The sequence below is a fragment of the Lissotriton helveticus genome, chromosome 5_1, assembly GCF_964261635.1.
Source record: "Lissotriton helveticus chromosome 5_1, aLisHel1.1, whole genome shotgun sequence".
NCBI lineage: Eukaryota > Metazoa > Chordata > Amphibia > Caudata > Salamandridae > Lissotriton > Lissotriton helveticus.
In genome coordinates this window covers 1,053,134,090-1,053,147,640 of record NC_136065.1, presented here as the reverse complement: position 1 = coordinate 1,053,147,640, position 13,551 = coordinate 1,053,134,090, and the positions used below count along the sequence as shown (strand labels likewise).

The 13,551-nt window shown below is 42.8% G+C and overlaps 1 protein-coding gene across 1 annotated transcript in view; it reads right to left on the bottom strand.

Annotated features, from left to right (window-relative positions):
- The window catches only part of SLIT1 (slit guidance ligand 1), an 899,254-nt gene that overhangs the window by 220,449 nt on the left and 665,254 nt on the right, over positions 1 to 13,551 (bottom strand). The window contains exon 14 of the mRNA XM_078643589.1: positions 13,359 to 13,522. Within this exon, the coding sequence (XP_078499715.1) occupies positions 13,359 to 13,522 (164 nt within the window). The remainder of the gene's footprint in view (positions 1 to 13,358; positions 13,523 to 13,551) is intronic.

Below are 13,551 nucleotides of genomic sequence, written 5' to 3'. Positions count from 1 at the left end.
TCCTCAACGTAGGACTTCGCAGCGCAATCTCACCATTAACAGCATTCTCGACAACAATGCAGGACCTTGCGTTGCTGCGCTGCAGCTCGTGAGGACTGCCGCTGCACGAAGCATCCTCGACATGAGATCTCACAGTGCTCCCCAACCAAGAATTAAGGTACTTTTTGCAGTGGGCCTAACTTGGTCCCTGTGTCCCGCCTGCACCCCACCATAGTCGGGCTGCACTTGTGACTTTGTCCCAGACTAGCGTGACTAGATAACTACAGATTTTCACTTTTAGCACTAGTTTCACTTAATCTTTAAAATTGCATATCTCCGGTTGTACTGATTGGATTTTTGTCATTTTGGTCTCAAATAATTTGTTAAAGTTAACTATGTTTCTAAATTAGTGTGGGTTTTATCTTGCACTATGTTTTCACTTTATTTGTGTTTGAAGTGCTGCATAAATACTGGTCCAGGGAAGACATGGCTTGGCAGTTCGGGCTGGACTGTTCCCATGAGGCACAGGGTCAGACTGATTTGCATATAGCCATGTCTGAACTGGGGTGGCAGAGTGGGCTAAAGAACGGTGATGGATTAAACCCAGATCTTTTGACTGGGTGTGAGTGTTTGATTGATTCAGATGCTCCGTCCATCACCACCCCCTTTTGTGCTGCATAAATACTTTAGACATTGCCTCTACGTTAAGCCTGAGTGCATTGTGCCAAGTTACTAGAGGGTTAAGCACAAATTAAGTTGGGGTTTGCTTGATTTCACTCTGCCAAGAATTTTGGTTGCTGCTTGAGTAGGGTTTCACCCTCTAAACCAGTAACCCAATTTCCTACACTCAGCATACATCTCTCAGATGTGCAGAGTGTCTACATTAATGGACAGTATCCGTTTTGATGGGCTGCAGATGGAGTTAATTCTTTTGGACTCTGAATAGCAATCTTGGCAGCGACATCTAAAAAGAATTACCCAGCCCTCCAGTTTGTAATTCAAAAGGATTTAACTCATGGGATTGTCCTGGTTGGGCCACATTGCAGCAGTTAAAATAATCCTACCAAATAGTTACTCCTATTTCAAATGTTTTCACTTCAACTTCCAGAGGAAACCTTTCAGAGGCTGAAGCAGGCAATAGACCGGTTCATATGGGTGGGGAAATACCTTGTGTGGCCATTCATAGAACAGGTAAACACTCAGATGAAAGAGTACTGGGTATTCCAGACCTCATTAAGTACTAGCAGGTGGTGAAGCTTCATTACCCGGTCGAATGACAGAGAAGGACATCAGAGAAACACTAATGCTTTATAGATCAGATCATTGCCGGCATCCATACGTGGTAGAACCCTGGCACCCACGAAAGCAGTGCCCAGGAGGTGTCTATACCTCACCGGCAGTTTGGGACAATGTGGGAATAGCGGGGTAAGATGACTACTTTAACCTCCACTGTTATGCTAATACACAGTACCCCAGAGTTGAAGTGAGCACCCCAAAGCCAAGATTATGAAATATGGAGGAAAAGGATTGTAAGCACATGAGGGAACTATTCGATAAAAACGCCATCAGAAGTTTTGCACAAATTAAAAGAGAATTCAACACACACAAGTATGAGAGATTGCATTTCTATCAGCTTCAACACCGTGTAATGCACGAGTCAGTCAGGCCTATGGTGAGGAGACGCGTCGCCCAGCTTGAGAAGTGGTTGCAGTCCAAGGACAGACATAAGCAGACACTCTCTGAAATATACCAAATGGTCGTACACACGAATGAGATAGATAAATCACCTAATCAGGGCAGGTGGGGGAGTGAGATGGGATTGAGTTTCACACAGGAGGGGTAGAGCGACATGCACCATAGAGCTAGACTATCAACTTGATGCATGCAGGACAGAGAGATCCTATAAAATTCATTACATATTTGTACTATACTCCAACTAGAGTACATGCCTGGGACACTAGTAAGTCTGATTTATGCTGGTGCAACTGTGAGACAGTGCCCAAAGCTGTCAAAGTATTGGACAGAGGCACATGACGACATTGACACTATATTTGACATACAGATCCCTAGATTCTTATCCTATGTGATTTTGGCTCTTCCTAACAAACTGACATAAACTAATGGCTTTGGTTCTCTGGATGGCAAAACGGGTTATAGCAACCCCGTGGAAAAGAGATACCGTGCCTGATCACCACTCATGGCTTTACGCCTTGTGGGAAGTATTGGGTATGGAAAAGATCACTATCAACGAGTGGGGGTTTTCACAATTATGAGAAGACTTTGAAGCCCTTTAAGCATCCTTCTACAGGAATTCCGTCACATGTCCTGCCCAAGGTAATTGAGAGTGCTCCGGTTGACAGCGGGCAAGGAGTACGCTGGCAGAGAGCAGCTCAGTGGGGGAGGAGCAAATTGAGCAAAGAGGCAGGGCACTGAACTTCAACCACAGCAGATTGGCGCAAGGACATGTGGACTAGACCTCCCGAGGTAAGGGAATGGGTCAAGTATTGGATGGGTTGCATCTGTGTTGAGTTAGGGAGAAATGTGGGCGCAATTAGTAATTGATACGATAACTCAACACTGTTTTGGAATTCTCTACCGTTGAGGAATATAACTTCACTTGCCCTTGTGGTAGGGGAGAGAATGTGAAAACTTGATACAAAATTGTTACGTAATTTGGCTCCAGTTGGTGTATTAGTTGTCAATGTTTCAGGAGGATTAGTATCTTCTTTTTTCCTTCCACATTAACCCTTTCTACCTATAATCCCGCGTGCAGTGCTTCTCATAATGAATGCATCTGAACAGTCTGTGGGAGTTTGTTGCTGGAGATAGTTGGAAGAGGAAGAGTTATAGAGCCAGAGATTTTCGCTGAGAATAAATATTTGGACATGGAACAATATTGTATATTGTGGTCACTGCATTCCTACATTGGTGAATCATCAGTTTTACTCGATATATATATCAGGTCCAAGATAGAACAGCACCTGAAGATAGATGGAAGAAGCTGAGAAATCAGGAGAGCTAGACAGCTTTTTCAGACTCTTTAAATGTCTTGTGTGCTCACAACTATAGAAAAAGTGGTGCAACTGCCACAAACCAACTACATGCACCGTGAATGTGCCTATCACCAGGGTCAGAGATGTAGCAATTGGTAAAGTATCTCCATCACTACAACAACAAATGCCAGTCCCCGCTTCAGCTAGTGCAGCAGCTGAGTGGGTTCCAGAGAAGGCAGAGGAAGCAGCTATGGTGAGGGAGGAATATACAACAGGAAACAGCATTAGAGCGATGGTCATGTGGTGGCTGCACCTGTTGCTGGGATTAATGAAGACTCTGGAATTTGAAAATGGTGCAGTATAGATGCAGTATGCGATACATAGCACTTCTATGGAGTAGACACTAGAAAGGATGTAAATTAGTGGGCAGAAATGGTGGTGAGTTCAGGGGCTGAGGAGGCGGTGAAGGTTGAAGTGCTCCTCTGCATGCATGTGGTGCTTATGCAAAAAAGAAGGAAAGAAAGGAAGGAAGAAAGAGGTGAAGAAATGACAAGAAATCTCACTATTGTCAATTACTATCATTTAAGCAGGAGACAGGTGTTGGGAAACACATCCTTGGTTCCCCCTGTTGTTTAAAACACGGACTTTCAAAGACAAAGGGATCAGTACATTGGCCACTTGTGGGGAAACTATGTTAGATCTGCATGTCATGAGTTCGAAACTCATCAAGACTAACTCAGCCTTTCAACCTTGAATTGAATATAATATTTGTAGGGAATAACTTTCACTCCCTTGGGAGCATATTGGTGCTGTGTGGGCAAGAGCAGGATTTCATGACACCTGGGGATTGAAAGGATGCTGACCTTATCAAATAAGTGCCTGCCACATTTAGTCAGTGGATTAACATATCCAAGTTTTAAGATTTTTCTTAAACAGGGTTTCAGAGTCAATAAATCTTATCTGTTTAGGGAGTTGATTCCAAGCCTTTGTTCCTAAGACTGAAAAGGATTTCCCGCCTTTGGTCTTACACCTAAACGTAGGGGGTTCAAGAAGATTAGCTGAGGAGGATCTCAGGGTGCGGGAGTGGGTATGGGGAGTAAATCTAGAAGCTAGATATATGGGACCTATCAACCTTTATGCTCTGAAGGTGAGTAGGAGGATTTTAAATAAAATTTGCCTGTGTATGGGGTGTCAATGAAGCGTACTGAGGGCAGCTGAGGCAGAGGAGCAACGTGGTAGTTTCAGCACGAGCCTAGCAGCTGCATGTTGCACTACCTGCAATTTTTGAAGAGTTTGTTTGGTTATGCCTGCATATAGACTGGTACAATAGTCCAGTCTGAAAGTAATTCGTGCAACATCAACTGTTTTTCTAGCTGCAAGTGGGAGATAATAAAAAAAATGTGGGGATTTTATGAAGTTGAAACAAGTGCTTGCCAAAGCAAGAGCTTGTGGCTTAAAGGATAGAGCAGCAGCAAATGTTACCCCTAAATGTTTTACTACGGTGACAGTGTTTGGTGGGGAGGGGCGTCCGGAGTCTGGTCACAATGTTATCCGGTCAAAGGCGTTGCTGTTACCTAAGAGCATGATCTCGTTTTTTTCTGTGTTGCATTTGAGGTGGTTGGATTGCATCCACTGAATTACCTCAGTTAGATAGTGTTTGAAGTTTAACTCTGAGCCTAAGGATGCTTTGTCCAGGTCCAGGATAAGCTGTGTGTCATCTACATATGATGTAGTTTTGATGCCAAAATAAGAAATCAACTTAATTAGAGGGGACATATATATACGATGAACAATTCTGAGCTAAGAGAGGATCCCTTTGGTACACTTGAGATTATGTTTTTTCTGGTGATAGGAAGGGTCCTAGAACCACCATTTTACTGCGGTCTAAAAGAAAAGATTTTAGCCAGGCTAAGGCGAGATGAGTAATACCACAGTTTTTGATGTGTTGCAGAAGGATATCATGTGAAATGGTGTCAAATGTGGCTGCAAGACCTAATAAAATCAACGGAGAATGTTGGTTTCTTGGAGGAATGTCATCAACTGGCTATTTAACAGTTTTTCAGTGAATATCCCTAATAATGGTAGTAGGGACATAGGGCGTAGATTTGAAAGGGTTGCAGGATCCGGGAGATGTTTTTTTATAGTGGCTTAACCGCTGTGGCTTTCCAGTCGCATGGAACTGGCACGGTGGTCAGAGAGGTATTTACAATTTCATTGAATAATGGATTCACTATAGCCACAATTTTATGGAGGACGGAAGCATGGAAGGCGTCAAATGGAGAGCCTGATTTACAGGAAAGAATTGCTTGTCGCGATTGTTCTAGGCTAATTCTCTGAAAGACTTGGAATGAAAATTCCGTCGGCAGGTGGGTCTGCCTCTGGCTCCTGTATTGTCAGCGGAGTTACACTAAACTCTTGTTGAATGGTCTGATTTTTTTGTTTGATGAACTCAAAGCTTTGATTACAGAGGATTTGTGAAGGAGGAATCTCTCTGGCTAATGCTTTTGGTTGTAGGAATGATGTAGCGATTGAGAATACGGATTTGTGGTCATTTTGGGCATCCCTAATCTGCTATGTGAAATATGCATTCTTAGCTAACTTAATCTGCACATGATAGATTTTTGGAGTTTGTTTAAATTGAACCAAGTCTTCCTCCATATATGCTCTTCTCCAGCTATGCTAATGATGCTTGCAGAGAAGGTGCTGGTCTGTTAAGGTTTGGGTGTACCATGAAGCTGATGGTTGGAATCTCTGTTTCTTCTTTTTGAAGTTTACCGGCGCTAGTTTGTTAATGATTTGTGTAGTCCAGGTTTTGAACATTTTGATATCAGTTGTTATGTTAAGGAAGGGGAGGTTGCAGAAGCAAGTTTGGTCAGCTTGCGATCCTTTAACAGAGTAGTCCATTTACGTATAGATTAACAGGGCGGAGATGACGGAGGGTGGAGGGACCTGATTATCTGAGTGGGGAAGGTGAGTGGGATGAACATATGGTCAGAACACATCTGCTGGATGTGGGGTCCAACTGTGAGATTTTACAGGTTGGAGCAGATACCATCCAGAGTGTGCCCTCCTAGGTGGGCAGGTAGTGTCACCAGCAGGTGGACCCCAATGGTGTCTAAAGTCTCTGTGAAGTTGAATACTTCTGGGTTGTTACAACATTCAAGATGGAGGTTAAAGACACCTAGAATGGTGAAATTTGAGTATGCGAAGGGCTAGTGCTTCTCTTAAAGTTGTTAGGACATTTTAAATCAGTATACCTGCCATAGATAGTGAGGGACTAAGCTTGAAACAAAAGCCGAGACTTTCTGCCCCTTCCAGGATATCTGATTCAAAGGTGTTGCATTGGTAGGTGTATTGAACAATTATTGTCAATCCACCACCATGTGCTTCGGTTCCCTCTTGTCTATGCATGGTGTAGCCCAGAGGAAGCGTAAGAGCAATGGCTGAATTGCACCATTCCTTGAGCCAAATATTCCGTAATGAAGGGAGAGTTTAATTTAAAATCATATATTTCCAGGGGTCTGTTTGGTCATTGAGAGTGCATTCATCATGCCAGCTTTAAATACTTTTGTCTATGACCCATTAGGGATATGGCAAAGGGGATCAGGGGAGGTCCCAAGTATAGATTGCCACATGCCAGGGGGGGCTTTCTTTTCCTGGTAAGAGGCTGATATCACAGTGCTGGGAGGTATTACTTAAAGATCTTAAAAATATGGATGACAATGAGGTACCTGTTTGTGGTCGGACAGCATGGCTGGCGCTGGTCGCGATTCAGGCTCGGACGGGTGCAGATGGGCGAGCCTTTGGCATGCCTGTGGCAGGCATCCGTGGTGGGAGGCCAATTTAATGCTGGTGCGTTGATAACCACTAGAGCGCTCACCCACGAAAAATGCCTGCTCTAACAGCGCACTGGAAAGGGACAATGTACGGTGTGCAAAGGAGTATATGAGGTAAGGGAACTGGGTTCTCGTAGTTTTTGATGACCGTATGCGGCAGGATTAAAAAACCCAGTGCAAGTTCAAATTCAAATTCACTTTACACATTAGAGCAATCCCCCTAAATTAAAAAGTAATACAAAGATAAAAAAGGAGCAATGACCAGCAATTCCCTGAAGCAGCGTGTCATTCTGCTCTGTCCTTGTGAAGGTCAGTAAATTGAGTTCCTGTAAATGGGTAACAGTAACACTTTTTATTGACAGACCTTATAAACTGCAGAAGTGTTTTTTGAAATGCTATATAAAAAGGAGTTATTATTATGTGCCGTCACTCAAACTAAAGATGCTTATATTGTATTGAGATGCTTATATTGTATTGCATTGTATTACAGCACTAATATAGAGTTTCCTACCCATTGTGGGCATCGAAGTGCATTTTCGGAGGGGTAGCAAAATACACCATTAGGGACTGCTTGGTTGGAATATTGATGTCTGTATTGTGAGCCTATGTGGCAGTGGTGTTTGGTGACGAGAAAATACGGCGGGGGCTATCACTACATATATTAAAACACACACACCTACATTAACTCCTTAACCGCAGCGCGAATTCTCCGCAGTGAATGAGAATTAATGAGCGGGCGGGGCTTCGACGTCCAACTGACATGTGCCGCACCAGGGAGGTAGTGCTTGCATCGGTCGCTGGCTGATGCAAGCACCAAAGGGGTTAAGAAAAACATTAGAACACAAAAATACATTAAAACAAACATCCAAGAAACAAAAAATCAAAGTTACTTACTTTATCCTGCAGCACGTCCTCGATGCTCTCCAGTCCCTGGCTCCAGATTCCTCTGAGAGCAAGGTGACATCACACAGCCAACTACCTTATCCAATCCAGAGGCTGTTCTCATGCTGTAAAGCAGGCTGCCTCTGCGCTCTGAAAGGCACTGGAGGCTTGTCCCTGCTCTCTAACCCAGCTGTCTAAGACAGCTGGGTTGGAGAGTTTGAATTACCCATGTCGGTTTGGCCATAGCAAGGTAGCCGGCCAAACTGACATGCGCAATTCAGACTGACAGGGTCTCTCATGATTGCTGCCAATCAGCAGCAATAATGCACTGGCTCCGCCCTCCCCTCTTCCGTCATTAGAAAGCTGGAAAAACAAAATGTTAATTAAATCCTTTTATCATCATTTTATTTTTCCCTCTTTCTGCACAACGAGTGGGGGCAGTGCTTCTCCGCTCCTATGGAGGAACCGCCTTTGCTATGTGGGAAGCATTTTGATGGTTTGCTTGAATGATGAGAGGGGTACTCTTATCTTGCCCTGGGATGCGTTGTTTAGCATATGTAATGGAAGGGGAGGTTTGAGAGATGGATGCAGAATTTATGGTTGCAATTAGGCTTGCAGCTTTGGTATCTCCTGCGTATCCCTTATATTTTTAGATCATTTGAAGATTACAATAGATAATTAAAGGCAAGAAGTAAGTACATAGATATATCACTGGATGGTTTGCGTTATATTCAACTTCTATTAAATAGTGACTATGGGATATCTAGAGATTGATCACAATATATTAAAGAGGCCAACCAGTGAACAGAAAAACAGGTCCCTTTAACCAGTCAATTTAACTAATAATCAGTGGGCGTTTAGAATGATGTTGTATTTTAAAATGATGGCTCTGAAACATATTGAGACATCATTCACTGCACTGCAAGTGAGTACCATTGAGTTGGGTAACAATAAAGATCTGTTATTCAGCACCAAGATGCCCTTGGGTGAACGTGCGCTTTACAAATACACATGTTATGTTATGTTAAGTATGGTACCTACAGGAATGGACTATTAGAGTCCTCCAGGGCAAGATATGTGTGACAGATCTCTTCTACCAATGACTGCCTGTCTGTTCTGGAAATTAGGTAGTTGGCTGAGGCCAACTGCTATATGGTTTTAAAAAAATGATTTACAATAAGCAGCTGGAGCCATTACACTGCATTTTACATCACAATATGGTAAATCAATTTTAAACTGAATTCACAAAAGAAATGGATGCCCGAGTAAAGGGGATGAGCCACCATAAACCCATTGTAGGGTAGTACCTTTATGAGAACAAAAATTGTGTTACTCAGCACTCCAAAGGAAAGTCACCAAGTCAGTCAAATTTTCAATTTAGATACTCTTGAAATATAAAACACTAATCCATGTTTCTGTGGAACATAATAGAGGAGTCCCTTGTGTGGTTATAGTTCATTTCTTTCTTATTCATCTTCTTCTAAAATTATTTTTTGATTGTAGCCATAGCCAATGCATTTTATCCTCCCTGGGACTTTTTCAGGGCTGAATTAGGTCCATATATTGACATCAGCTACGTTATTTAGTCTACCAATAGTTGAGAAACTGAATAATTGTGATCAAGGACAGTTCGTAAATCCAACCTCATTTCTGTGTCAGTGTTAGAAACTGGATCTCTAGGTGGCAGAGGTATGCACCTTTGTCCAAGTAGAGACCATGATCCTAGTCAGGGTAAGTCACCACACAACACAACACAAATTATTCTGTGCTCACCCTCAGTAGCTTGGCATTGAGCAGTCAGGCTTAACCTAGCCGGCAATGTGTAAAGTATTTTTGCAACGTCTCATACCACAACACAATGAAGCACCACCTTAAGACTCCACATCGTGATAAAAAAATAAACTCTGAGTTTATATAAATAAAACAAGACCAAAGGCAATAAGAATCTTTTCGGCATGAATACGAAGTTGTGTGGATTCAAAAAGTGAAAAGCGTGCTTGGAAGCTGCAATCGTTCGAAGAGTTATTGGGTCGCAATAGACCAGGAAAAAGTCACGAGTTCAGGCTGACTGCAAGGGAGTGCGGGCCGGCAGCAGTGACCTCTTTGGATCCGCTGAACAAAAGTACCTTGACTTGGATGATGTCATTGTTATGAGGCTGCGTAGGTCATGCTGTGTGGACAAGATGAGTAGGGGTCTCCCACGTAGCTACACCAAGGCGCTGAGTCCACTACACGTAACAGAGAGAGTGCGCAGTTTCTGACCCACATTGTGCCAGAGCTATGACTAATCCGATGTGGATTCGAGTATTCAGGAGTTTAAGCTCCTTATAGACTCACTACCAAGGGTTCAGCACAGGGATGACATCACTTGGCAGAGCAGAAACTCAATGTATAGAGTCCAGACACAGTTGCGTGGTTCAGGTCTTTGATTTCCCTGAGACTTGGGAACGGAGGCAATCCAGCAAGCCCATGGAGTCACTCTGGTTTAAAGTGATGTGGTCCAACCCTTCTCACCAAGTCAGTAGAACAGCAGGTAGAAGGGCAGCTCAGCACAGTAGGAGCACAGCAAGGCAGAGTTCAGCAAAGCAGCAGTCTTTATGACAGCTATGACGGCTCTTCTTAATGGTGGAGTGGTCACAGGTCCAGAAGTGTACTGGTTTTTTAGTGCTAGATGTCCAGTACTTATACCCTATGGTGCCTCTGAAGTGGGGAAGACTTCAAAAAAGCTTTGAAGCACACAGAGGTTCCCTCCTTCCTGACCTGGCTCCACACACACAACAGGGGGTAATCAATCCTTCGGATGGGGACAGGACACAGTCCTTCAGGAGTAAGTGTCAGCTCCTCCCTGCCATCCTTTTTGGGAAGGGCCATCTGTATGCAGATGGCCACGCATGCACATCTACTTTGTCTTGGTGTGTGGTGGTCTGGCAGGAATGCTGGAAGCTAGCTGTCACCCACCCCAGACGTGTATTTCAGAGATAGGCAGAAGGCATCAAATGACTAAGTGCATAAATGTCAACTTTCTAAAAGTGCTGATTAAAAAAAGAATTTGGTGATGAGAAAACGAGAGAAAAGTCGGGCCGAAGTGTTGAAGAAACAAAGTATTGTTCAGACGGGGGCATACAATGCGGTGATTCTTAACTATTGTGAGGAGAGGCGGTACGGTAAAACGATTGGATGAAGCCAGACAGATTCAGTCACGCATTGGGTAGATATCCGTGTTCTATGATATTCAGTTCATGGAAAGCCGCACCACCACCACAGTCGAAGGGCCAATCCAGTTTGTTTCCCCCACCACCAGACAGCAGCAAGCCTGATGGAATAAAATTTCGACCATCAGATCATACCAATGTGTATATAATTCAGAAGCCATGATGAGAGACCCTGGAGGTCCCCTGGGGCTTGAAGCGCGTTGGCATTTGCAATATTAGGCATTCAGACCAATTCTGACAGGGTGCTGTATACTGAGGAACAATGAGTGAAGTTTTGTTCCCAGTTTTGTTGATAGGTCTTAGTAGAGAATTAATTTGTATCTATCAGTAGTAAGTGATACATTGGTTGATGAATTATATTGATGTTTTGTTGCATTGTGATAAATGTATGTAATGTATATTGTGATAAATGTCGTAAAGATGTGTAAATGTTTGTAAATATAGGAATCATTTGATATGTGTTTTTTTGTCTACGTTCTCCCTAATGTATATAAATCAAAAAGATAAAATAAGCTATTTAAGAAAGAAGGTTTAATAAATGACCTAATCATATGAAGCAACTCATTGTGATTATTGCAGTAAGGAAATTGCATACATTATTTAGAACACCAGGTTCCCTCTTTTTTGAACTTTTTAAAAGTAGCTTTTGCTAAACTGAAATCTGAAAGTCAACATCACCATAAGTTGTTATTTTAGATTATGAGTTCAGTGACATTAAACTTGAAATGTCCATTTCTCCCCATTCAGGACTTATGCTTAAAATGAGGTAATAAGGTAAACTCAATGCTTGCCTGTGGAAGAGATAGGCCTCACAGTAGTGAAAAATGACTTTGGGAGATTTTCACCACATGGACATGTAAAACCAAACAATTCATGCCCTGCCCCGTACACACATGGAACACTGCCCTGCGGGTTAACAGGGCCTACCGTAGGGGTGATTTACATGTAGGAAGAGAGAAGGTTTATGCCTGACAAGATGGTTACCTTGCCAGGTCAATATGGCAGTCTAAAACTATACGAACAGGTTCTGCATCTGCAGGTCCGAGTCATTAGTAGAGGGCTATGTGGTGGGTGGCATTAGTGCTTCAGTCCACTAGTAGCATTGAACTTACAGGCCATGGGTACATGTTATGCACAGTACAAGGGTCTTATACATAAATCAAATATGTCAATTGGGAATAAACCAATGTTACCATGTTTAGAGTAGAGGGCACAAACACTTTAGCACTGGTTAGCAGTGGTAGAGTGTGCAGACTCCTAAAACCAGCAAAAACAAGTTCAGAAAAATAGAAGGAGGCAGGCTAAAAAATTGTGGAAGGCCACCATAAGACTGTTAGGTCTATCAGTCTTTAACCAATCTTTAAAAGAATGGCATTAGTCCATTGTGTTAGCGTTTCCAGGTCACTTGGCAACAAATCCATGCTAACACTATGGACTAATGACTAAGAAGATAGTCAATGTTAGTATATGGAACTAATTCAGCCCTGAAGAAGTCCCACTGGATTGGGGTATGAAGCAGAAACTAGTTGATCACACTTAAAGGCCAAGGAGTGATAGTAACTACAACTAGCCTGTTTCCCCCAGTTTTCAACCCTGTCAGATGGACCTGTGAATTAATACTGATCTGGGCACCACCTAGGCAATTTTATACATTCCATTATATAGATCCCACACCCTTTTCCCTTAAAAAGTGCTTCCTTGTAAGGAAAGAGTACACACTATCCCCGACCCTCGGAAAGTCAGGGAGAATTCGGTGAAGAAGCATATTACTGGACAACATTCAGGAAGTAAAAGTTTATTTTAAGAATAATGTCTTTCCCCTATATACAGTGGGAGTGAGATGACTCGAGGTTGACTCTCTCTTGATTGTGACACTGCATACAAAAAGGGTGAGTCACACCCTCTGTTTCCCTATTCCTTCACTTTCTTGATTTTTATAAAGGTCAAGAACCACCACTTCCTGTGAGGGCATCAGAATCAAATGATGATTCTGTGATGTCACTGTGAGTAAAAGGGATGTGATGTCAAGTTCGCTATCCCTGGCATTTTAATGAATTAACATCAATCTAAGGCAGGTTAAATACAGTGTGGGGAAGTAAGAACCGAACCCGCTTCACAGTTCCTCCAGTATTTGAAAGTCGAGATGCAGAAGGAGCAACCCTCAAAATTTACAAGTACAGAGTTCAAGGCATGATAGATATCATGATCGATCAGCAAAAAGGTGGCCTCAGACCCCTAATGGACTTGTATTTAGAAACGTTACATGTAGTGTGTTAATCCAGAACTGTCCAAAGCATCCATACTGTACAAACCATATGCTGAGAACCAGGATGTAACCAGCCAGCTGGCCACCATAACTGCAGCTAATCTAGAATAAATCAGTCATCTTGAAAAGGTGTGAAGCCTTTCAAAGAAATCTATGTTTAGTCATAAAAACGAACAAAACATAAGCTTACCTGAGCATCGGAATTTCTTGCTTTTAATCTGCCCAATGCGTTTGTTTGCGAGGCGACGTGGGCTAGCACACCTTGCGCCACTTGTTTCAATAGGGTTGGTTCGTAAGAAATCCGCCAGCCACTTCAAGTTACAGTCACAGATAAAGGGATTTTGAGCCAAATGGCTTTAAAAAAGAACAAAAGAAATATAAGA